Source organism: Triturus cristatus, chromosome 7, assembly GCF_964204655.1.
Source record: "Triturus cristatus chromosome 7, aTriCri1.1, whole genome shotgun sequence".
In the NCBI taxonomy this organism is placed as follows: domain Eukaryota; kingdom Metazoa; phylum Chordata; class Amphibia; order Caudata; family Salamandridae; genus Triturus; species Triturus cristatus.
This window is the reverse complement of record NC_140590.1, coordinates 829,115,499-829,139,398: the sequence shown is the minus strand read 5'-3', so window position 1 is coordinate 829,139,398 and position 23,900 is coordinate 829,115,499. Positions and strand designations below refer to the sequence as shown.

Genomic DNA, 23,900 nt, shown 5'->3' with positions numbered 1-23,900 from the left:
AAGCTGGACAACAGCACCCCATTCACTCTCACTTGTCATTTAGAGCTTTGTAGCTGGCCAGCATACACTCCAGTGCTTTCGATCCCAGTCCTATTTCCTGGATCACAGCATTGAGTAAGGTCCGAACCCACGAGGTTAAACATTTTCTCAGTATGTAACACCATTAAGAACATCAAGATATTCCTTTTCGTTGCCTTCTCTGCAAGATGTGTCACACACCTAATGTTATCCCTACTCTGACTGTTCCTATTTGAACAAAAAGGGCATTACGTTCTCCATCCTATTGGCACATATTTTCCTATAAATGTTAGCATCACAATTCAATAGAGAGATGGACTGATATGATGCACAGTCCTCTGAGTCCAAGCCCTGTTTGTGGAGTAAGGTTGTAACACTTCCTGCATCAAACTTGCCACTTCGTTTCCCTTCTCAAATGTATTGAACCAATAAATAATTTGTGTACCTGTTAGCGTGAAGAATAGTGTATAGAAGCCCACTGAGAACCCATCCAGTCCTGGGGCCTTTCAAGGGATCATATCTTTAAGTGCTTGAACATTTTCCACAACAACATAGCTAGTTTTGGTTAGAAGTGCCTTGTTAACCTTGATCTAGTGCAGGGGTCTCCAAAAGGTCGATCGCGAACCACCAATACCTCGCAGGGTGCTGCGGACTAGCTTGCACATGATAACTGCCTTGAAGCGGCTCACCTGAAAAGGCAGCTATTTAATTTGCTGTACCAGTTTCTGGGAGGGCTCGATAGCTGACAATGCAGAATGATGCGGCCTACCCATTTCAGAAAAATATTTTTTTACTTAATTTCCTCCTTTCTCTTGCCTCTTCTTTCTCTTTCATTTTTCCTTGCTTAGTTTTCTTTCACTCTTTCTTGTTTTCCCTCTTTTTCTCCTTCTGTCTTCCTATCTTTTTACATTAAGTCTTTCCCCCCTTCGTCACTGTACATTCTTTTTCAGCTTCTTTCTCTTTCATTTTTCTTCTGGTCTTTAATCTAGCCTTGCCATTTTTCCCTACATTTTTTATGTTTTTCTCATTTCTATCTCGACTTTTCTCCTTTTCCTCTATTTTCCCTTTGTTCTCTCTTTTTGCTTTCTTCTTTTTCCTCTGCTTCTTTATTTCTTCTCTCATTCATTCTACTTCACCTTTCTCTCAACAGTTCTTTCCTTTATTCTTTTTTCCTTCCCTTTCTTTCGTCTCTCTCCATTTATTTTTCTTTTCTTACCTCTTTCTTGTTTTCTCTTCTCAGCTTCCTTTTGTTTGTCCTATCTCTTTCTTTCTCTACTGTTTTCTTTCTCTGCTTTTATCTTCTTCTTTTCTACTATCCCTGCTTTTTTCAATATCTTCGTTCAGCCTTCCTCTTTCCTCATTTGCTATTCTTTTGTCTTTCTCTTTCTTGTTGCATTTACCTATTGTACTTTTTCTTTCATATTCTCCTTTCTTTCTCCACTACTAGTTTTTTCTCCATGTCTCTCCTTCTTCCGGTTTCTTTCTTATTTTCTTTTTTTCTGTTACTCTTTCATTTCCTTTCTTCCGATCTATCCTTTTCTCTTTGCTTTCTGTTGCTTTCATTCTTTTTCTGTTTTGCTCCTCATTTTTCTTCTGTCTTCTCATTCTTTATTTCTCTCCTTTCATTCATTCATTTCACCATTTCTGTTTAATCTTCCATTTTCTTCATAATTTCTCTCTTCCTACATCTTTTTTCCTTTCTCTTTTTTCCTCATTCGTTCTCTTATTTCTTTTGTTCTTTTTCTTTCTTCATCTTTCTCTTCTTTCTTTCTAATTTTCCTTTCTCTCTTGCCATTTCTCTCTCATTCTTTCCTTTCTCTGTGTTTTTTGCTTCCTCTTCTATCTTCCTCTCATTTTTTCCTCCCACATTCTCTGTCTCTTTCCCTCACTCTATATCTGGCTCTTTCCCCCTTTCACTTTCTCAAGAGCAAAGGGACAATGCCAATCCATAGAGACCCCAAATGTAAACCTTTTGCGATACAGATTCTGTCCCATTAATGCTGTGTGCTCCGCTTAGCAGGACTCTATGGCAGTGTTTAAGTTATTTGGCCTCCGTGTCCATTCATTAAATCCCTTATTAGGCAGAGGCTTACAACGCTTTTCAATTATCAGAAGTTGCTCTCACTAGAGGGAAGGTTAGAGACGACTGATCTAGAATCATAAGGAACCATAATGTTTCCGATAGCAGAGCCCATGCTCAATGGAAACCTTTGACCAATGACCTGTCAGAGTTTAGGCCGTCAGTCAAAATTCCTCGGACCCTTCACCTGAATACCTGTTTTTCTGCCTTGTAGACCCCACAGAAAGGCAAATAAATGACTCCCATACACTATAGGAAGACTTTGAGTGTGTCAAAGACATTTATTTTTTATGTTTCAAGAACAAACACCTGCTTTTGGAGTTTGTTTTTGAAAAGCAAATAACATTGCAGTGTGGCTGCATTAAACATGGTGGCCACACTCAGAGCCTTCAATGTAGCTTCTCTGCTGCTGGCACAGAGAATAGATCTTTACTTGTCAGGTGGAAATCTCTAAATATGGCATGCATGGACATACTCCACTAAAGCAGGGAATATAGCCCTCCATTGACTTGGTGGAACAGAGTGAAGCTTCATTTTCTCCAAATGGGGCATCAAGTCTTTGACTTTCTCCACAATATTGACAAGCACTGCACGAGACAGGAGCAACTGACATATGTCGCCTTTTGAGAGCTCAGGGCTTTGGAAGAAACTAGAAAAGATGGCAACAGAGAAATGCCTGTTGGAAACACGAATAATGAGCAATGCACCATCGTCCATTCAAATCCTCCTCGGCCTGAAGGTGGAATCTCAGAAAAATACTGATGAAACCAAGTGTGAAACATGGCTGCACCCTCAACAAAAATACATTCAATTTATATGCTAATGAGAACTACAGTATTGTAGTAAAATCTGTAACAGGTGACATGTCAGGATGTTCAAGTGTTCATATTGATAATAACATATGCTGAAGGTTCAATACTCTGTGTGAAAATGGCTAAAGCAGCCAAGAAATAACTGGATATTACTATATAGAGATCACGCAGGAGCTAAATATGGAAAAGGTCTACGTCATACAATAGGGCCAATAGAAAATCCAAAGGACAAATGAAGATGTTCATCTCAATGAACAGAAGGTGAAAAGTGTTAATGTATCGTCTTGTTTTGGAATAGTTCTGACAAAGAACTGGTCCTGAGATGAACCCAGAAGTCAGGCAGGGCAAACGACACCTGACTTTGTGGCAGGAGAAAAAAACTTTCTCAAAAAGCTGAAAAATTGCACTCAAACAAAACTAATATTTCCCAAATTAAGGTGACAGACATTCCAGCCTACAGAGGCGGACTCTGGGATGTAAAAAGCAAGCCATCTCTGCACCTCCCCAACTCTTACCCATCAATATTTCTAGATGCTGACCTGGGAATCATGACCATAGAACAGAAGATCCATATTGGCTCCAGGCCAGCAACAGTCTATGTTTAACTCTCATTGTTGAGACCTGGAGAGCAACTAAGATCCAAATTAGCAGAAATAGTTGAAATAAATCAAGAAGTTGGGAGCTCCTGAACATCCACAAGAGTCTGGAAATAATATACATATGTCACAACGAAAGAAAACTTGTTGAAGTTGACAAGAGTCTTTATTAAAGCAGGAACTAAAATAAAAAAAAAACGCCCTAGAAGCCAGGAAAGAAAATCATGGGAATGTGCACACCAGTCACCAATTGGTGCACCTTAAAAGCAAAAGAAACAGACATCACAAAAACTCTGAATCATATGTGCAGCTCAGCGTGAAACTGATGCAAGTCCACCAACATCCTGTGAAGACTCCTGCAGTGCCGTGGCCCCCACCGGCCAATCGCTCGCCACATCTCCCCCACCATTAGAGGTTTGGCAATATCATCCCATCCACATGATCAGCCCTGCCAAACAAAAGTCCTCAAAAAAAAGAGGAACCTAACAGAGAGCAGCAGAGGGACACAGTGGCATAGATGGCCTGGTTATCTGCCTCGGGTTGCAAGCAGAAGTGGACTGCCTTAGGAGCTGAAATAAAATAATTTCAGTTTCAATTGGATTTAATTTCATAGTTTATAACTTCAAACCTTTCGTTTTTGTATTTGCATAAAAGGTATGATTGAAGAAAATAAAAAAAAATAGCGCATTCACAATGTTGGCACTTAGTTTGGAGGAACAGGCTGATAGAATAGTTTGTTCAGGATCACACAATTTATACAAGCTGACCTATTATTTATAAATGTATGACGTTACAACACAAACATTTATAACGCATGCCTTTACAACGCAGTTTTTACATCGCAACATCCATTACAACGCATGATTTTACAATGCATTTTTAGAAACTACCTTTACAACGCATTCCATTACATTGCATTATACCATTACAACGCATATCATTACATTGCATTTGAGGTAAGTGTTGGATAGTGTAGGGGTAAACATTACAATTCCCTCTCCAGTGAGTGCAACAATATGGTAAGTGTTGGATAATGTAGGGGTAAAAATTACAATTCCCCAACAGTAGGGTAAGTGTTGGATAGTGTAAGGGTAAAAACTATGCATTGTAATGGTATGCATTGTAGTGACATGCGCTGTAGTGACATGCGATGTAATGGCTGCATTGTAATGGCATGCGATGTAAAAGATGTTGCATTGTAATGACTGCGTTGTAAAGGTAGTGCGATGTAATGACTGCGTTGTAAAGGTTGTTTCCCATAATTTATATATCCTCAGGATACTGCCAAGGATTTAAACACAATAAACACATCTCCAAATTTGGAGTCATTTCAAGATAATCAGTCCGAGTTCTTTTATCTTAGCAGGGTCAACAACACAGAGATGCTTTTCTACATTTCAGTCAAGGGAAGCATTTCTTTAGAAGTAGGGGCGTGGAGATTGGTGTAATATCCACAAAAGACCTGTCACATATTTTCTTATTAGAAGTGCTGACATCAGAACTCGCTTGTAGTAAGAAAAACGTCACTAGCCACCAGTACTAAATTGTTACTTTGCCTAATAACCTCAAAATGCCCCTCCATGCACATGATACTGGTGACACACAGCTCCTTCCAACACAAGATGGCAGCACCCATTTGGCGTCCACTAGTCTACTTTATTTTCCTTAGGCTCTCAGCATTGCTTCCGCTGAATTACATTTGCAAAAACATTTACAAATATGCCTGCACCGTAACTGGCAGTATTATGCGGCACCTCTGGTATAAAAACGAACGAAAGCATGACCGAGCTGCCATCCGTTAGTTCCCTAAAGTAATTTATTTCCATATTTCACTACAGTTGCAAAGCTGGCTCAGCCTGAAAATGTCCCTCTTGTGCCAAATTTTTCAGGATGGACAAAGAAGAACTGAATTTTGCCACCAGCAAAAAGACTTCCTGCTTTTAAAACTCAAAATAGCTCTGCAGAAATTCGACACATGGCCTCTGTGCCCTCGGATTCCCGCCTTGTACCTTGGTTGGTTGTGGACTTTCTTGGTGCCTTGCAATCTCTTATTAGGCACAGTTCGGGTAATGTGATATGTAAGGGGTATTTGTGTAGCCCAAACTTAGCTGAAAGGAAGCACATTTGCCTATTTTCAAAGTGCTACCATCAAAGCTGAGGTCAAACTCCTTCCCTTGCTCCTGGTTTCAGATTAGGGCACCCTTCTCACAAAAAAACACTTCTCTCTTTCTTCCACCTGTTTGTCACCTCAGACATGACAATCTTACCTATGGTCATCCTCATTCTTAGCTAAGCATTAACATTACCTCTTTAGAAATGAACGAAACTGCCATGTTTTATGCAGATGGTGAAAATTAACATTTTAAATGTGCTAACCAAGGTAGCTTCCCATTTCTTTCAAATAATTTTCACTTTGAGTAATTTCTAAGCCCAATATTCCTGTTACATGCGAGATACATTTAGGGGCCGATTACGGTGACAGACGGAAAGCCTCCTACCAACTGTCGGAATCTCCTCAACCGCGTCGGAGCCCTTCCGACCGACTCGGTCGGTTTACATTCCCACCGCCCAATTACGATGTTCGCGGTCGAAACATTAACCGTGCGGTCACTCTGACTCGTTTCCGACCGACTCGGGGAGTATTTGTGTTGGTTGGAACCGCATCGTACACCCCAATGGACAGCGTTTCGGCGGTCGAGATTACGATGTCGATTTCCAACAGCCTTTCCACATCGGCCTGTCCAACACGGAAAGGCTGTCAGAAAGTGACTTTGAGGGCCCCTGGCTGGGCCCCCTAGCCTTCGCGGCCTACGGTTGTGGGCCGAGGGGTACCTAAGGGACCCCCCTGCAAAACCCAGCACTATGTGACAGGCCCCATGGGTGCCTGCGGCAGGGTGCAGGGTTTTCCGCATACACCCCATTTCCCTATAGGAGCCTGTGATACGGCAGGTTGTCGGGCGTAACACGAGCTTCGATAGGAAACAATGGGAATCCAACTGAACAGTGTTCAGTCGTTTAGTAATCCGGCCGACGGACCCGCTGACCGCAAGTCGGTCGGTTCCTATTCCAAGTCCATGTCGTGCTGAGGCTTTCCGCCCAACATCGTAATCGGCCCCAGAGTATGCAATAGGTGAAAATTATCTCTATATGGTCTTTCTGTGCTAAAACCTATTGTACTGTTTGCTTCTATAAAACGCTGAGGCAAGAGGCAGCTTAGAGGGCTAATAAGAGCATAACCTGAGCAGATCTCACATATCAAGTCACCCATGTTTTTATGCATGATCACTTCAAGTTAGTGAGTTTGAAACGTACGAGTGTCTACCTTCCTGAGTCATCTCTTCATTCCTTAATTGATGTTTCATTGCTCATGGCTCGTGTACACGTGGTCATTATTGTTCTTCAAAGAAAGGTTCATCTAATGCCTCAAACATTCACTGCCACTCAGTGACTAGCGAGCAGGCACCTAGGCATAATCATGAAGCTTATATATGACTCCAGCGCTAGCTTCAAGCTCTGTAAGTCTACATGCATGAGTAAACAAACAGATTGTAGACATATTTACAAGGATAAATTACTTAATAAAATGTAAAATACAACTCATCCCTTCAGTCATTGTCTGCTTGTAAACTTGTACAGAGCTATGAAGTCTGCGTGTTCCTTCAGCCACTAGGTTGTGACAATTGCCACGTACATCATAGTTGTATTACTTCTCATGGTGGGAGCTAAGGGTGAAATGTATATGCTAAATAAATAGCCTGTTCCGGGGTGTGTGTGTGTGTGTATTTATACACACAAACGCATACACACACTGCGGGAAGGATAAGTTGTGACCCGACATACTTAAGTATCTGTGACATTGCGCCAGTGTGGAAACAAGAGGTAGCCCATTATTTCACCTGCTCCACATGTTAACCGCTATTGGTATTGGTGTGTCCAGTAATATGTGAGAAGGAATTAAAACAAGCACTGGCATAGCCAATAGGTCTCGCTTTTGGGACCTTATAAGTATTTAGTTATGCAGCACAATATCCTTGGTGCAACAACATCAAATGTTGCTTGGCTAAACACTTATATGGTCCCAAAGGCAAGACCTATTGGCTATGCCAATGCTTTTTTTTTTACTTTCACAATTAGATCAAGCTCTAACTACGCTTTCCTGGGCATACATCTCTGAAGTCTTTTTGCCATTTCAACCGTCTTTGCTCTAAACCTGCGCTCAGCAATGTGGCACTTTATTAAAACTAATAACTATTACATATATAAACAGGGAGGCCCCAAAGTGAGAGACCTGTTTTAAGTTACTGTATTCACTCATTGGGACTATCCAATTTCCAAGGAATACTGTCATGTGACTGAACTATTGGATATACTAGTAGACAGTGGAGAAGTATTTATCTAGCAAATATTGGAGCTGTTCTGCAATGCCTTTCTGTCTGTTTAGATAATTGTACTTGCTGAATACCTCGACTTTCAGGCTTTAGCCAGTTAGAGGGAGAAACTGTGGCAACAGCATCATCTTACGGGATTTCCTGGTTGGGAGAAGTGCATATATTGATGCTTTTTCACTTTGTCCTGACTGCAGTCATAAGCATTGGTGGGGATGGTTATAGTGAATGTGTTCCATTAATGAGACCTTGGATTGCACTGTAAACATCTCCCAACTCATCAAAAAAATAGCTTTTCTGGCCTGATAGAGAGCATCTACGAGCAGGTCAGCATAAAGAGAGTCAATATTTGGGCAATGTACGCATGCAGTGAAAGGCGGAGTGGTTTGTAACTACACCAGAACTCCAAGAAGCACAATTTGACATGTTACCCATTATGTATTTTTTAAATTACATGTATATTCCGAGGTAGCTTGAAAAAGCGTTTTTTTTTTCAAAGCACAGCTATCAATGGGCACTGATCGGAATTAGAATTATTAGGGTTGTGCGACTTTCTTGCATGCACATGCTGATAAAACAAGGGCAAACAGCGTGGGTGGATCTACTCACTTCTATGGCTGCTGCATGTACCGCATAATTATGTATGTGCCTTTGTGCCACATAATTGACATAATTTACACAGTTGGATTTCGTGGAGGAGGAGCATCGCAACTGTGTGCTAGACGGTCAAGTGCTCCCAGAGAAGGGAAGTCGGCTTTAGCCGCAGAATCTGCCCCCCTGGCCTCACGTCCCCCGGCAATGCCAGTAATTGCAGAGGGAAGGCTCGCCTCACCTGTTGAGCGGCTGTGTTTACAGAAACATAGGAGGGCTGCAAGGTAGGCGGCAGGCTCCCAGTGGTGTCCCAGCAGAAGGAAAATGTGTTTTGGTCACGTGGTGCGACCCCGGACTCCCGGCTCTCATTTGTCCCTGCATATCCTGAGGTCCATCTTGCTTGTTTTGGTCTGCATTCACCTCCCCTGATATTAGGTGTGCATCCTACATCCTTTTTGGCGCCTTGCCGGGAGCTAGCCACTTGGGAGCTCCAGCATGGTAGGACGGCCCCCTCTCGGGTCCCGAGGGGACGAGTCAGCATAAGCCTGAGCTGGAGAGACGAGTTGCAGCAGAGGACTTTGGGGGGAAAGCGCTGAGGCCGTTATTCCACACTATAATGAGCCTCCGTTTTTCAAGTGTGTAAGTCAGGGGCTGAGGATGGGTGAGGTGGCAGAGATGGCAGTGAGGCAAAACAAACAAGCATTGAAGCGGGCTGAGCTGGAGAGACAAGATGCAGCAGAGGACTTTGGGGGGAAAGCGCTGAGGCGGTAATTCCACACTATAATGAGCCTCAGTTTTCCAAGAGAAGTCGGGGGCTGAGGAGGGGTGAGGTGCCAGAGACGGCAGTGAGGCAAAACAAGTAAGCATTGGCCGCGCGATGCGGGAAGCTTGTAGCAATGAGAAAAACACGCTAGTGATGCACGTGCGAAGGAGCACGAAAAAGTGAAAGTGATCGCGCTGGAAGGGAGGCAGATGGCAGCTGCGCGCGTGCACGCTCGCGTAAACGCAAGCGCTAGGCCACCAAAAGCGTGTGGCACCACTTTGAAAACCCTGATACTAAATGTCTCACAGAGCAGCGCATGTGCTGGCTCAGCGAGACCTAAAAAAAAGGACTGGCTGACCTCTGGGAAGGGTCTTTCATGGTAAGATGAGTACCATATCCAGAGTGTCCTGCGTGGGTACGCCATCGCCGCACAACCCACAGCCCCTCCCTAGACGCATGAAGACATCACCAGGCAATGGTGTATCACAAAATGATGTGCACGCCTGCATAGTGTGATGATGGGCACCTGAATCTCCCATATACCACAGAATGCATTTGGCTTGGGCTGATTGGGAACCCCCCCCCTAAATGGCTGTGGGGAGTTGGGGGGGGGGAGAGGGCCTGCGCTGCAGGGGCCTGGCTTACGCTCTTGGTCACTGGATTCACATCTACCTTTGAAGTTTGCTCCCGGTAGGTATCTGCGAGGAGCAACCGTGTTTGCCTTTTGTTATTTGTGTTTTTTATTAACATGCTGTAGAAGGCATACTTGTATAATAATTAAATTTGTTATGAAAGCATGCACACATTGTTTCCACAAACGTACTGTAAAGTGGCTCATGAGGCACTGGGGAACAGGCTGAGGCTTATGTGCCTGGTGTTCTGTTTGTTTAAAAAATGATTTATTGCACCATTGCATTTCCCATCCCTCCCTGCCAGGTCTTATCTTAGTTTAAACCATATGTTCTCCACAATCTTCTGAAGATCTCCTACCCCTTCAGCTCCTCCCTGGTTGCTGCCCACCCTGGCGATTACTGCTCTCAACTGCTCCCCCCATGCCCGAAGGATCCCCAGAAGGTTATAGTTTAAATAGATTTTTTTTAAATGCCAGGATCCTCAAGGAAGTTGATTGTACCAATGTTCACAAGAAAATGCTTTTATTGCATTTTCAGTTCCAGTAAAAGTAGTGCAAAGTACTGACTCTGTTCTCCAGCCTGAGTTTAGACACAAATAACTCAGACTGTAATACAAGCGCCCCTCTGTGGACACTGTGCACACAGAGCTTCGAAATGACCTGATGTGCTTTTGGTGATGATTAATGCTCCTTTTAGCTCTTGTTCCTTGTTCTGTGCCATATGAGGTGGCTAGGAGTTGACTGTTTGCAGAAGCTTACAGGAGACTACTTTTTTAGGTCGAGCTTAGAGGCAGCATGCAAGCGCTGCTCTGCGAGGTATGCTGTAATACCTCTGTGGGCTTTTGGCACATACATGCTTTCCATTCGTAATTTTGTGTGATGTTGTGAAATGCTGGCTTTTCATTGGTGCACTGGTTAAATGTGCCCCTCCTTTGTGTGCTTGGTTCACTCCCATGGTGATTGGCCATTTTACATGGACTCTTTCTCTCCTGCCTCTCTATGCTGGTTGCGGCGCACTATTTCTGTTTTTTCTCTCAGCTCGTGTTTGGTTGTGAGGAGCGCAGCTTGTGGAGGATTGGCCTTCGAAATGCTTGTGTTTTTTCACTCTAAATGAATGCGCTTATCGCCATAGGCAGATAATTAAGTGATCCTTACTGAGGGTGGAGGGCAGAAAAAAAACATACCTGGGGTGCAATTACTGAGCAGTAATGGCCCCACCCACTGTAGCCTCTCTGTGTATACCACAGACAGCCCGTGCTGCTTTAATAGCCCCTTGCCTCTCAAGGGTTCCTCTACACGGTTTTATCCTTTGATTAGTGCCCCTCTGCTGGCCATCTGCTACATGTGCTATGATGCAGGTACTATTTGCACTAGGTCACGTTCAAATCTCTTTGTTTTTTAAACTTATCCCCAACTTCTTCTCCCCCTGCCACCACCTTAAAGGTTCAACCACTGAAGGTGAGCGGGGCGCAGGAAGCGACGTGCTGTTGATGCAGAATACTGCTTAGGTTGCGGCAGCATTAAAAACATACACTAATGCTTTTGGTTTTTTATGTTGCTAATTTCCTCATTACTCATTTTGCATAGGTTTGTGCATCAATATTATTTAAAACAGGATGATATACTATTTGTATGACTCTTTAGGACCCGAGTTGTCACCTACTGTTGAAACTTCTCATTTGAATAATTTACATGCCCCCGGCTTTGAATTTCGCTTTTCATTGGCTGGTGACTGGTTAGAGACATCTGAAATGCTTCACAACAGCTTTAGTTTATTTGTTTGCTGTATGTAAACATTCATGCCTATTGTTCATAGGACACTCATGGGTGACGTGCCCATCGTCACTGTTTTTTTTCTGATAGCAAGTTCTTTCCGGTACTCTCTGAGTTCCAGCTATAGTCCTCAGTTGTAGGAGGAGCGGTTGTTGTGGGCAGTGTCTTTCTTGCTTCATGTTTGGGAGGTGAGTGCATGGTTTGACCCCAAGTTTGTAAGTGGGTGCCAAGTCTCCTTGTCCTATTGAAGGAGGTTCAGAGGCATTTTGGGTAGCTTCATTGGGCTGAACATAGATGAAGGCGGATCAGGAAGAGTGGCATGGTGTGACAAAGTGGTGCACCATAGTGTCAAAGTGATGGCTGCGGGGCACTAAAGGGACAAAGAGAACTGTAATGCAGCGCAGCGAGAAGTGTGCCTGAAATAACGCAGACCACTTTCTCAATGCATGTTCCCGCTTACAGGCATCCTGCTGTTTTTTAATTCCCTATCTCACCCGCCTCTGTTTCTTATCCCCTGCCCGTGCCCTCCTGTTCCTGTTTCATATCATCCCGTCCCTGTTTCTTATCCCCCCTCCCACCCGCCTCGTCTCTGTTTCTTCCCCCTCCCTTGTTAGCCACCCCCACCCGTTTGCCAAAGGCAATAGCTCACCTGTGGGTGAGACCTATTGGCTTTGCCGATGCTTGTTTCCTGTACTGAGACCGACATGCCAGCATCTGCCACTCTGAAGAAGTGATGGTGTGTTATAACATCATTACACTTTCTCTCAAGTCTTGCATAATGTGGGCTATAGTCACTTCAGCCACTTAGCTACCTCGGAAAGATGACAACCTAAGTCAAACAAGTAAAATGTGAATGGAGAGGGTACCTGCAAGGCTGTGTTACCAGGCTCTCTCTTTCTTGGAGCAAACATGCAGCCTAAGACGACCAGAAAAGTGTTTCCACTCATGTTATCAACCACGGACACATAAACAAGGCTGATTGTTCCATCCAGACATCTGACACAGTTCTTTGACTGTAGCATTTTTTTTACCCACCCCGTGTGGCGGGAGGGGCTTGGGCAGTGGTCAAAGTCCAGTAAAAAAAGTAAAGGAAATCTGATACTGCACGTAATGTGGGTGGGGTGGGTGAGCGTGGGGGCGGGGTCAAAGGCGTGGCTAAAATATTCCAAAACGTTTTTTGGTCTTTCACCTTCAGGTAACTACATACAAATTAACACGCAGCTTAAATAAAAAATAAATGCAAGTTAAGTTAATCAGTGAGAAATGCACTATGGTACATTATGGCACCTCTACTAGTTAATACATTACAGAGGTCTGTGAGTAACCAGAGAGCCACAGAATTGGATCCTGTTTGGTGCAGTGGAGAATACTGACTTGCATAAGTTTAGTGCTACGAAGTGCCAATCTGTGACGAAAAACACTGTGAAAATGTGTCATTATTTTAAACTTGCATTACACACAATAGAAGAGATGCATCTATGAAATGTATAAAATTGTTTAAGATAAAATAAGTGCTTCCAAAATATAGATTTTAGTAATACACAGAGAGTTTGCAGTGCATTAAAAAAAATATATAATTGTCCTTTAAAAAAGCACCCACCTCACAGCTCAGCTGGTAAGTAACTCTCTTGCAATACCACTAAAAAAGAATACATTTGTGTCATTAGAAAGCTTCAAGTGATTCCATTAATTAAAGCCAATACCAGCTTCCAAACTCAGTTTTCAAAGGCAGGTTAACCAGTTGCGCACATTTACATTTCTTTCAAGCAGCAGACACCCCGGCAAAATGGCTCGTTTAGCTGTCTGCCTCTCCTTCAGTTTCTCAGCACAGGAAACTGCCTGCCTTCAGAGTTGGATTGGGACCAAAAACTGACCCAGGCACTCAAAAAATAAAGTGGCCCATATTTGCGGATTACGACCTTTCATGAAGTATTGCATATTTAGTAGCATGAGGCTAACTTTCAAATAACTTTATGGTAGCTTTAAGAGCCAGTAACATTGATCAGAACTAAAAACGTCATTATTCCACTGCATCTCACTCACTGGTCTCCTGGCACTCATCCTCAGGTCCATAAATGACTCTTAACTGATGTGTTCCCCATCAGATCCATGACTCCTTCCCAGCCATTAGATAGTCAGGCTCCTGTTTGTTTGTATGGCTCCTCACTTGGTCCACGGACCAACAGGTCACCAGGGGGTCATGCTCAGATCTGGCTTCTATACACTCTGAAGGACCTGATACCCTACTCATTCGAAGACAGTGGGGCCCTTGTTCATCATTAGTTGGTCAAAAGACTACCAATTTACCACAAGGAACCTTAAGCCAATTTCAACCTCCCCTGCTGCTCCTGCTCAGCCTCACATCCTGCCGCCTCCAGGTCACACTAAGATGCCAAGAGTCTTCTGCACACTTTCACATGCTCTTGGAGTACTGTTCACCTTCAGGTCAGCTTTTATTCCCCTTCACCCTTAGGTCCTCTATCACACACGCCGCCCCCCTCCCGCGTGCCTCCCGCGCACTGCCCCGCCACTGCCTCCCCCACTTTAAGGGCACAGCAGCTTCCACTGCAGTATGACCGAGGGCTAAATATTCTAGTCAGAAGACCCAAAGTTCACATCCTAGTGCTGTCTCAAGTAGCGTTAGCTGCTCAAATTGGTAAAACCTTGGCGAGGAGGGTGTTTTAATGAACCTCAGCTGTGATCACGACTGGGTATATGCAGCTGAAGTGGCTCTACTGAGAAGAATCATGAGCTCCCCTTTTACAGAGACTAAGAAAAGAACACGGTGCCTGTATGTTCTCCATATGTCAGATATCCTGGCGATGGGGTATGTGAAAGTCATTTGATTTAAGCACACCCACAGACATCACCTCCTTCTTAGAGTTATATATTTATAGAAAAGGCATGAAAACTCGCGAACCCATCAGTATTCACTAAAGTGCTTCCTCCAGTGTCTTCCGGAATGTCCTAATCAGGTGCTGCCTAGCATAAAACATCACGTTGGCAGCGCACAGTCACTTGGCATGCAAAACGGAAGCCAACAGCACCCACACTGAATCCAATCAATTACTTCCAAGCAGGTGGCAGTGGAAATGTTTCTGATTTCAGCCATGAAATGAAGAATGCCTGGTTTTAATGGTTTCATCATCTCGAAAGAGTGTCACTGTAAATTTTGAGGAGCTCAAAAATATTATATTTAGTTTGTGAAAGAATGCTCGTGTAATAAATCTTAAACAGTGGGCTTGGGTTTTAATTGGGGGGGAAAAACAACAAACGTCAATTACGTAAGATAGAAGCAGGGTAGATCAATGAAACTGTCGTTTTGAAAGAATTATCTCAAACATGCTGCCCACGCCGCGCTCTACCCCTCACACTGCCTCACCACTTTAATATCACAGGAGCCGCCACTGTACAGTAGGAAGCCTCCAAAGACTCTTATTCAAGTCAATGGAGCCACTGAGAGTGGCTGGAATGGCATTGTGGACAAAAAAACGTTGGGATTAGGCCCAGATATCTGTATTGGGGGGTGAATGTTTGACATTGTTCAGCATTCCGTTCATCCATTGTTGTGCAATTTTTACCTTGAGTGGGACGGGTATGCCCAGACTTGGGTCTCATGCTCACCATGCCACTGGGTTTAGGAAAGCCTGGCTGAAGACGGGTGATACCCTGAAGCTGGCCCCAGGATGCTTGTTTCTGGTCCAGGGAGGACCTGGCCTGGCAGTTCGGGCTGGACTGTTCCCAAGGGGAGCAGGCTCAAGACTGATTTGCATATGGCTGGGTTTAAACTGGAATGGCATGGTGAGCAAAACACAAGATGAAATTAGGCCCAGATCTCTGTGCTGGGGGTGAATGTTTGACATTGTTCAGCATTTCGTCCATCAATTGTTGTTTTTGCGTTTGTCACTCCGAGTGAGACAGGTATGCCCAGACGTGGGTCCCGTGCTCACTATGCCACTGGATTCAAGCTAGCCTGGCTGATGACGGGTGATGCCCTATAACTGGTCCCAGGATGCTAGTTTCCGGTCCAGGGACAACCTGGCCTGACAGTTCGGGCTGTACTGTTCCCATGGGGCGCAGAGTCAAGACTGATTTGCATATGGCTAGCTTTAAACTAGAATGGCATAGTGAGCAAAACACAAGATGAAATTAGGCCCAGATCTCTGTGCTGGGGGTGAATATTTGATATTGTTCAGCATTCCGTCCATCAATTGTTCTTTTTGCATTTGTCACCCCGAGTTGGACGTGTTTGCCCAGACGTGGCCACGTGCTCACTGCCACTTCTGCTGCTCGGCAGAGAGGACCTTGCATCTTGGTGATAATCAGCCATCCTTTGAGCAGCCTTACAGCAGCAGAGGAAGACAACTGGGTTTCAGCTGACACAGGATTTACTTGCAATTATACAAGGCGGTCCACGTGTATCGGAGGTGGATGCTAAAAACAATACAAACCAATAGTAGGGAAATAAAGACTAGACAGTTTTTGAGGAAATGAAAGTAGATGGTATTTAATGGCCAAAACACTTGCAAAAAAGGAGCCCTGTTGCAGTAACTGGCAGTGTTCAAGCAGGAGGAGGGAGAATCCGGTACGAGAAAGGTCTTGCATGAAGCTTCGGTGCTATTTAACATATTCCTATGTGAAGTGTAACCTACGTATAGGCATAAAAAGACAGGCAGAGGTCAGATGAACGCTAGAAAACATAAAAACAAATATCCTTTGTAGTTGCTTTTAATGTAGCAACTTTTTTCTAAACTGAAAAGCTGGTCCTGACTGACTGAGGGCCCAGGCAGCAGGCCACAGTTGGCCAAATCTACAGTCCTGACATACAGCGGCATTAATGCCAGACGTTATATAGACAGTTACTACAGGTCATGCAGTCTTGAGTACGATTATTGCTTCCATCTCAGCCCAGACAACAGTGACCAGCTTGAGTGCTCGTATTTTCAGATGCATGCTGGTAAAGCCAGCACAAGCTCCAAAACAAAAAGATAATTGTTCCTATGTACACTGGGGTCAGCCATGACACCAGATATTCTTAATACACCAATCTTCTCAAAACGGAGTGTTATAACGTGTACTTGTAAAGCGTACTGTCACCAGCAAGGGTATCCTAGTGCTGAGCACGTGTGTATGCCTAGCCCTGCCTATGGCAGGTTGGTTATTTGAAAAGCTGGATCATAAGCGTCTTGCGGAATTCAAGAAGAGAGGAGAAGTCTCTGCTGTGGACAGGGAGGTTGGTCCATGCTTTAGGAACGATGTAAGAAAATGCCCATCCTCCTGATCTGGTTCTGCGTATGATGTGTGCAAATAGGAGTCTTGCAGGAGCTAAGGTGTCTGTCTGGGTGTTTGGTGGAAGGAGAGGTGACTGTTCAAGTAGGTGGAGCCTAGGTTGTGTTGTACTTTGAATGTGTGTGTGAGGAGTTTGAAATGATCATGGTTGCGTATTGGGAGCCAGGGGAGCTCCCTGAATTGTGAGGTGATGTGACGTGATCTTCTCAAACACAGTTTTGCCATCACAGATCCCCCTCCCCACATTTTTGACCTTGAGGATCCTGCAGGCAAGTCAACCCTTTTAACTTTGCTGACAAGCCATTTCTCTTAGTGCACCAACAGCAGATCTAGCTGCCCCCACCTTTCTGACACACATTGCTCTATTGACCCTGACAAACTGGAAGGTTGTATGAGCATAGACGTCCTGATAAGTGTCTGCTGAGGCCACCAAACAGGTCTTCAGACGAGGAGGATTTGTCTAACTTTGGTCTGGATTTCAGTAGGACATTTTGGGACAAACAACTGTCTCTAGCCCAGGAAAAAGTTGAAAAGGGATCTTCAAATTGCCCCTCGGATGGCTGACTGACCATTTTTGGCCACTATACATGACATTCCACATATCTTTCTCCCTTAAGGAAAATGCATTTAGCACATGAACGCACGACCTGATATAGTTTTTCATTCCTGATTTCTGGCTCTAAGTTACCTGCACGGAGGAGAGTAGGCGGGGCCTGAGATACTGCAGAGGAAGCTTTACAAACAGGAAGTGAATGATGTTGGAAACGCCATCTTTACATGATTCATCAGACACATTCATCAGACAGCCTAAGGGTGGGAAATCAAATTCCGAGAATGTGTTGCGAGGAGTGTAGTACATAATTTAACATATGTATTCCCAAATGAACAAATAGAGGTTGGCACTAGTAAAAGAAACACACTCTTGCAAAACAGAAAGAGAGTGGCTGTTATAGATAAAAGCAGCACGATGTCTTGCCAGCTCACATGCCTGTATTCCGTCAAATTACATCATTACTGAAATACGATATGAGCCACGCCGGAAATTACATCAGCATTTATTTACCAATGCAGGTAAAGTACAATTGTATTTGGACCCATGCCCACCAGGAAAGAAATAAAAACATCATCCTGACACGTAAATTCTTCTTATTAGAGTTGATGAAAAGAGCGAAGTTCAGCCCAAAGAGAAGTAGTGCAGCCAAGACATGAAACTTAATTGCTCAAACTCCAATTGCTGAAAACGTTGCCAGGTTCACCGAAAATTCTCGCAATCTAACAAATGAGAAATTAACCAGGGTTCGTCTTTCATTTTGCATTATTTATGTGTCACTAAGTATTCGAAGAATTAAATCTGATTTCTGTTCTCAAAATTTGTACCGTCCAAGAGTCATATACATATTGATATCACAAAAATCAGGGATGACTTTATTACATTTCTTTTATCTGTCCACATTAGGACAAAGAAATCAGGGAAGTTTGGTGTTCGGGAAGAGTTGGGAAAGCAATCATAGAAGCCAGGGGTTCGGGAAGAGTTAGGTTATCTGAGCGTCTTCCTTATAATTCCATTCATTAAGCACATGCAACAATATTGATGTCAGATCCACACTACAGGACTAATTTTGTCAGTATGCTTCCAAACCTAGTTTAAGGCCGTCGACCCACCTCTGCCCTTTCCCTTTGATTGCTTCCTATGCCCGCCTCAAACCTTTTTGAATTCTGTTCCTTTTCCTTCCCCATTACCTCATTGGCAACAGGGTTCAATGCCTTTTCCACCATTTCTATGAAGAACGTTCTTAGGGATAACATGCTACATAAAAACAAAAGAAAAATCCTCTTGTAGATCGTCAGGGCTGACCTACGGAGGACTATTCCCTTAGCCCTACTTGCCTTTCAGAGGTTCCAAGCGCTGTCGGTAAATTGTACCAATTTGTTACATGCCAGGCTGCATCAGATGAAAGATGTGCTAACGCAAACACATCCAGAAAGAAAAATTCAAAATTTGTAAAAATTAATTAGGGTTGGGTTACTCAGACCAGCACCACAGTGAACCTTCTGTGCCAGATTGTTTAAAAATACTCACTCACTAGTTCTCCAGTTACCTGACGTGCAATAGAGGGCCAGAAGAACCAGTAAGGTCCGAATTGCTGCAGTTCTTGGTGATGCCATTTTGTTTTTCTTTTAAAGCTTCAAGACTCTTCAAGAGAGAGCAAGGACCTGGCAAGATGGCTGCCAGGAGCCTATTTGTGTCCGTCTAGCTGCTGCTGTAAGCCAAGTATTATGAAGAAGAGCTCACCACTTTAAAGGATGGCAATATTCCTTGCACTGTCCATGGACAGCAGAGTGAGGAAGCGATGCAAAGATTCTAGCAGGGATTTTTGAGTGGGGTGCAGTGGTAAAATGTTGGGGGAAACTTAAAAATCCCTACTGGATCTTCCTCATCTTATAAGGCATTTGTGATTTGCTGATAAAGGATATTTGTATGGCACACACTGCAAAATATAGTTTGTTCGATGCTGAAATAGTACGCGTCATTAGGACCCAGCTCATTGGTACGCCTTTTACATGTCTCACCATGGGGTCTAACTGAGTCACATTTGCCGATAAAGTTGAAAACTGTACAAAAATAATGGGTCTCTTTTGCCATGGAGATGTTGTGTCCTACCTCATGTCCCTTCGATGGTGACGGCACGCACATAATAGGGAGAGCTGCATAATGCTGCTGTGGACATGGAGTCTGGGCACTGTCACCTAACTCTCACTTATGCGTGTCTCTTTCTTCCACTTGCCTTCTATTACAGCTTACTTCAGCATGCAGGTGATCTACGCTAGGCGCAAGTACAAGGTGACGCCTCCCAACACATCAGGGTGCGAAGACTTTGATAGGATCTACAGAGCTCAGTAAGTGATTCCAAAGACAGTACTCATTCCTTGTTAATTTCTTTTTTTGTCTTGCAAATCAATCAAATGAGGATACAGTACCATCTAGGTTATTAATAATAAAATTCAGGTCAAGGGCCATATTTAGTCGAAAATCATCCCATTTACTCCTCGTTGCATTTATATTTTTCTTTTACATATCTTTATGTACTTTATACTCCCTACGAACCCTTCATGCAGAGTTGATAGCGGGGTAGATGGTAAGATGAGTGTTCCGTTGAGAGCAACACATTGCCAGTGAGTTGTGCTTTGATGCTGTGGTGAATTTGAGAAAAATTAGTTGGCATGAATGAGAGGCCACGTGTTGATGTTGTAGTGAATGAATTTCTCACAGTTGGCAACAGGAGGAACTGTTATACTGCAATGTTGCAATTACATATTTTTTCTGTCTGCGTGTTTGCCTTAACTACTCTGCTTGCTTGTAATTCCAGAACACCCTTTATCATGAAGTTAAGCTAGCTTCCCTTCGCAGAGCCCAATTCAATTTTCTAAGCAGGCCCGCGAAGTGTTGTACAATGACTTATTTCATTGGTAAGACGGGGAGATTTCAGGATGATTGACATTACATGCTCTCTGTTGGTTCCCTTTGCAGTCAAGTGCTTCGGACGCAATACTTCTACTGGAGCTTGATAGAGGACATTTGTGGGTTTGCTTGTTTTAACTATCCAGATAATTAACGCACACTTTCATTCTTTGTGTCCTGTGGTGCTCCAATGTCGTCGCTGGAGTTTTCCTTCGAAGCCATTGCTACCAGTCCCCACCCCACCTGCTAGTGCCATAGCTCTTCAGTCTGGCACCAAAACTCATGGTCTCTGCCAAATCGTGGCTCCCAATAGTGAAAATCAACAAACTCTCCATACGACCACAGCCAGTCAGCATCATAATGAGTCCAAGGACATTTATCCAAGATAGCACACATTCCTGTAGTCGTCTTTGCTCCACATTTCTCAGCAGGTGAGAGGGGGCACAACATTTAATTGAATGAATGAATGAAAGGAGATTTGTAAACGCGCTACTTATCCCGAAGGCATCAAGGCGCCTAACCAAAACAGTTCAAAAGAAAGGCAAATCATGTCTAAGCGTAGGCATTGGCGAATAACCATGTCTTGAGGGCCTTCCTAAAAGTCTGCACAGAGGGAAGAGATTTGATCTCCAAAGGCAGAGTGTTCCACAGCCTAGGGGCGAGAGTTGAAAAGGCTCTGCCTCCCCACTTAGCTTTACGTATCCGGGGAACTGAGAGCAAGAACTTGTTGGACGACCGGAGGGTTCTAGATGGTGTATAAGGGACCAACAAATCCTTCAAGCCTCCAGACCGATTAGTGGCCAGAGCTCTGTAAATCAGAGTCAAGGACTTAAAGGATATCCTGGCCTCAATTGGAAGCCAGTGTAGGGTCCTTCTTGCCGTATGAGCAGAGGCCCGTTTTGGCAGATCCAGAACCAGTTTAGCGGCAGCATTCTGCACCATTTGGAGACGGGTTACCAGGCCATTGTTAATGCCTAAATAAAGAGCATTACAATAGTCGAGTCTGGAACCTATCAATGCCAATACTATTAGTTTCCTGGCCTGGAAAGACAAATAGTGCCTAATCTTCCGTAAGATGTTTATGAGGCCCCAACAGGTGGAGATGGTCCTCTTTACCTGTTGGTCCATCCTCAGGAGGGGGTCGATCAAGACACCTAAGTTTTTGGCCAGAGTCGTCGGAGAGGGGCACACCCCCATAGTGGAAGGCCACCAGTCAGCCGACCAAAAATCCTCCTTTCCCCCAAACACCAGAATCTCTGTCTTTTCTCCATTAAGCTTCAATGAATTACAGACCATCCATTGAGCGACTGCCTTCATACAGTTTTTAAAATTAGAGGCAGCCAAAATGGTAGGTTGGGCAAAAGACAGCAGTATCTGTGTATCGTCAGCATAAGAGATTACCTCCATCCCAAAGGATCTAATAAGCCTGGCAAGTGGGGTAACATAGATGTTAAAAAGGGTCGGGCTTAATGCCGACCCCTGAGGGACCCCACAATGCACAGGAAGGGATGGAGACAAAAACTCCCCCAGCTTTACTCTCTGTTCCCTCTGATTCAGGAAAGATACCAGCAAACTAAGTGCTGTTCCTTCCACCCCTATCTCTCTCAGCCTTGATGTTAGCACTGAGGGAGACAGGGTATCGAACGCAGCCGAGAGATCCAACAGGATAAGGAGAGTGGTCAGTCCCTTGTCAACCCTGGTGCGAATGGTATCAAGCACGATAGTAAGGGCAGATTCGGTGCTGTGTTCTCTCCTAAATCCGTGCTGCGAATGATCTAACCGATCATGGGTTTCCAGAAAGTCGACCAGATGCTTATTTAGATGAATTTCCAGCATCTTGGCGGGAGCTGGGAGCAACGAGATGGGGCGAAAGTTTTTAAGCACACCCGGATCAAGTGTGGATTTTTTTAAAAGAGGTTTGACCACCGCTTTCTTCCACTGAGGGGGGAAGGTCCCTTCCTTCATTGCCCCGTTCATCACACCCAATAAGTGCGGGAGAAGGCAGTCCTTGCACTGTTTAAGAAGTTTCAAAGGGCAGGGGTCTAAAGGGGACCCCGACCTAACCTTAGACAGAAGGACTTCCAGATCCAATAAGGAAAGGGATGGAAAACTGGACAAACATCCAAGGGGCACCTCCTCAGGTAGAGGTAACAGGGTGATGGGAGAACCTGTGTAGGTGGATAGAGTCGCCTTTTGTAGCTCTAACGCTGAGTGAATATCCACAATCTTGGTATTGAAGAATTGTGCAATATCATTACATAGCTGTTGTGAGCTGACCACCGGATCTGGCATCTTTAGTGAGATAAGCGTGTCAATGATTTTAAAGAGGTCTTTGGGTGAAGAAAGAGAGGAGGTAAGAGAGGTGAAATATTCTTGTTTAGTTTTTATTACCTCCTTCTTATATGTCTTCAAAAGACTTTTGTGTCTATCCCTCTCACGCAAATCCCAACTAGACCGCCAAAGACGTTCCTGTCTCCGTAATCCCTGCCTAAGCAGTCTTAGTGATTCAGAGAACCAGGGAGCCGAGGGGGTTCTTCTAGCAGAATAACACAGAGTGGCCGGTGCTAGTTCATCAAGAGCTGTTGTAAAGCCGTTCTCCAGCCTCTCCACTGCCGAGGTTACGTCCTCCCCAGGGGTAATCAGTAGCCCTGTGAGTTTAGGAGCGAGTACGTTGTTAGTTAGGTTTTTTAAATTGCGTCTCCGTTCAAACTTACTAGACTGGTTTCCCCTATTGCTGGACGAGGAGGTCGTTAAAACCAGGGGAATCGCATAGTGGTCGGACCATGAGAGAGGAAAAGGCATTTCAGTGGCCAACCGAGTGTCGTTGGAGAATACCCCATCGAGCGTGTGGCCAGCCGTGTGGGTGGGGCCTTTGACTAACTGTATCAGCCCACACCCGGAGAAGGTATCCAGAAGAGATTGAATTTCAGGTGAATCCACATTCTCCAAATGAAAGTTTACATCCCCCAGGACGGTGAGATGGTCACAGCCAAAATGTGACTCTAAGATCTTAAGCATTTGTCTGCAAAAATCAGTTTTGGTCCCTGGGGGTCTGTAGATAAGCAGGCCCTTGAACGGCACTCCGTATGCCCCGTTAATAGAGAATTGGAGAGCCTGAAAGGACTCATGGAGATCCTCTAAGGGAATAATATGGCAGGACAAATGGTCCCTGTAAAGAATGCCAATCCCACCCCCCATCCGACCCACTCTATCCATTCTCACTAAATTGTAGCCTTCCGGGACTGCCTCCACAAGATCGGGACCTGAGGAATCCTTTGCCCAGGTTTCAGTTATAAAGACCCAGTCCGGGACTCTAGTCAATATGAAATCCTTGAAAGCGAGGTTATTTTTCATTAAAGACCTCGCATTTAAGAGGAAACCCGTGTTGCTCCTCACCTTAGGATCGAAATTTGGCCTTGAAACAGCGGCTGCAAGGGTCGATCCCCGGACAGAGGAGCGGAAGCATTGACAGTTGGGAAAAGTCAGAAATCCCTCTGGGACG

General features: G+C 44.3%; 1 protein-coding gene across 1 annotated transcript in view; it reads left to right on the top strand.

The window, feature by feature from the left end:
- The window catches only part of LTC4S (leukotriene C4 synthase), a 119,508-nt gene that overhangs the window by 67,846 nt on the left and 27,762 nt on the right, over positions 1 to 23,900 (top strand). Inside the window, exon 3 of the mRNA XM_085617758.1 lies at positions 19,737 to 19,836. Within this exon, the coding sequence (XP_085473884.1) occupies positions 19,737 to 19,836 (100 nt within the window). The remainder of the gene's footprint in view (positions 1 to 19,736; positions 19,837 to 23,900) is intronic.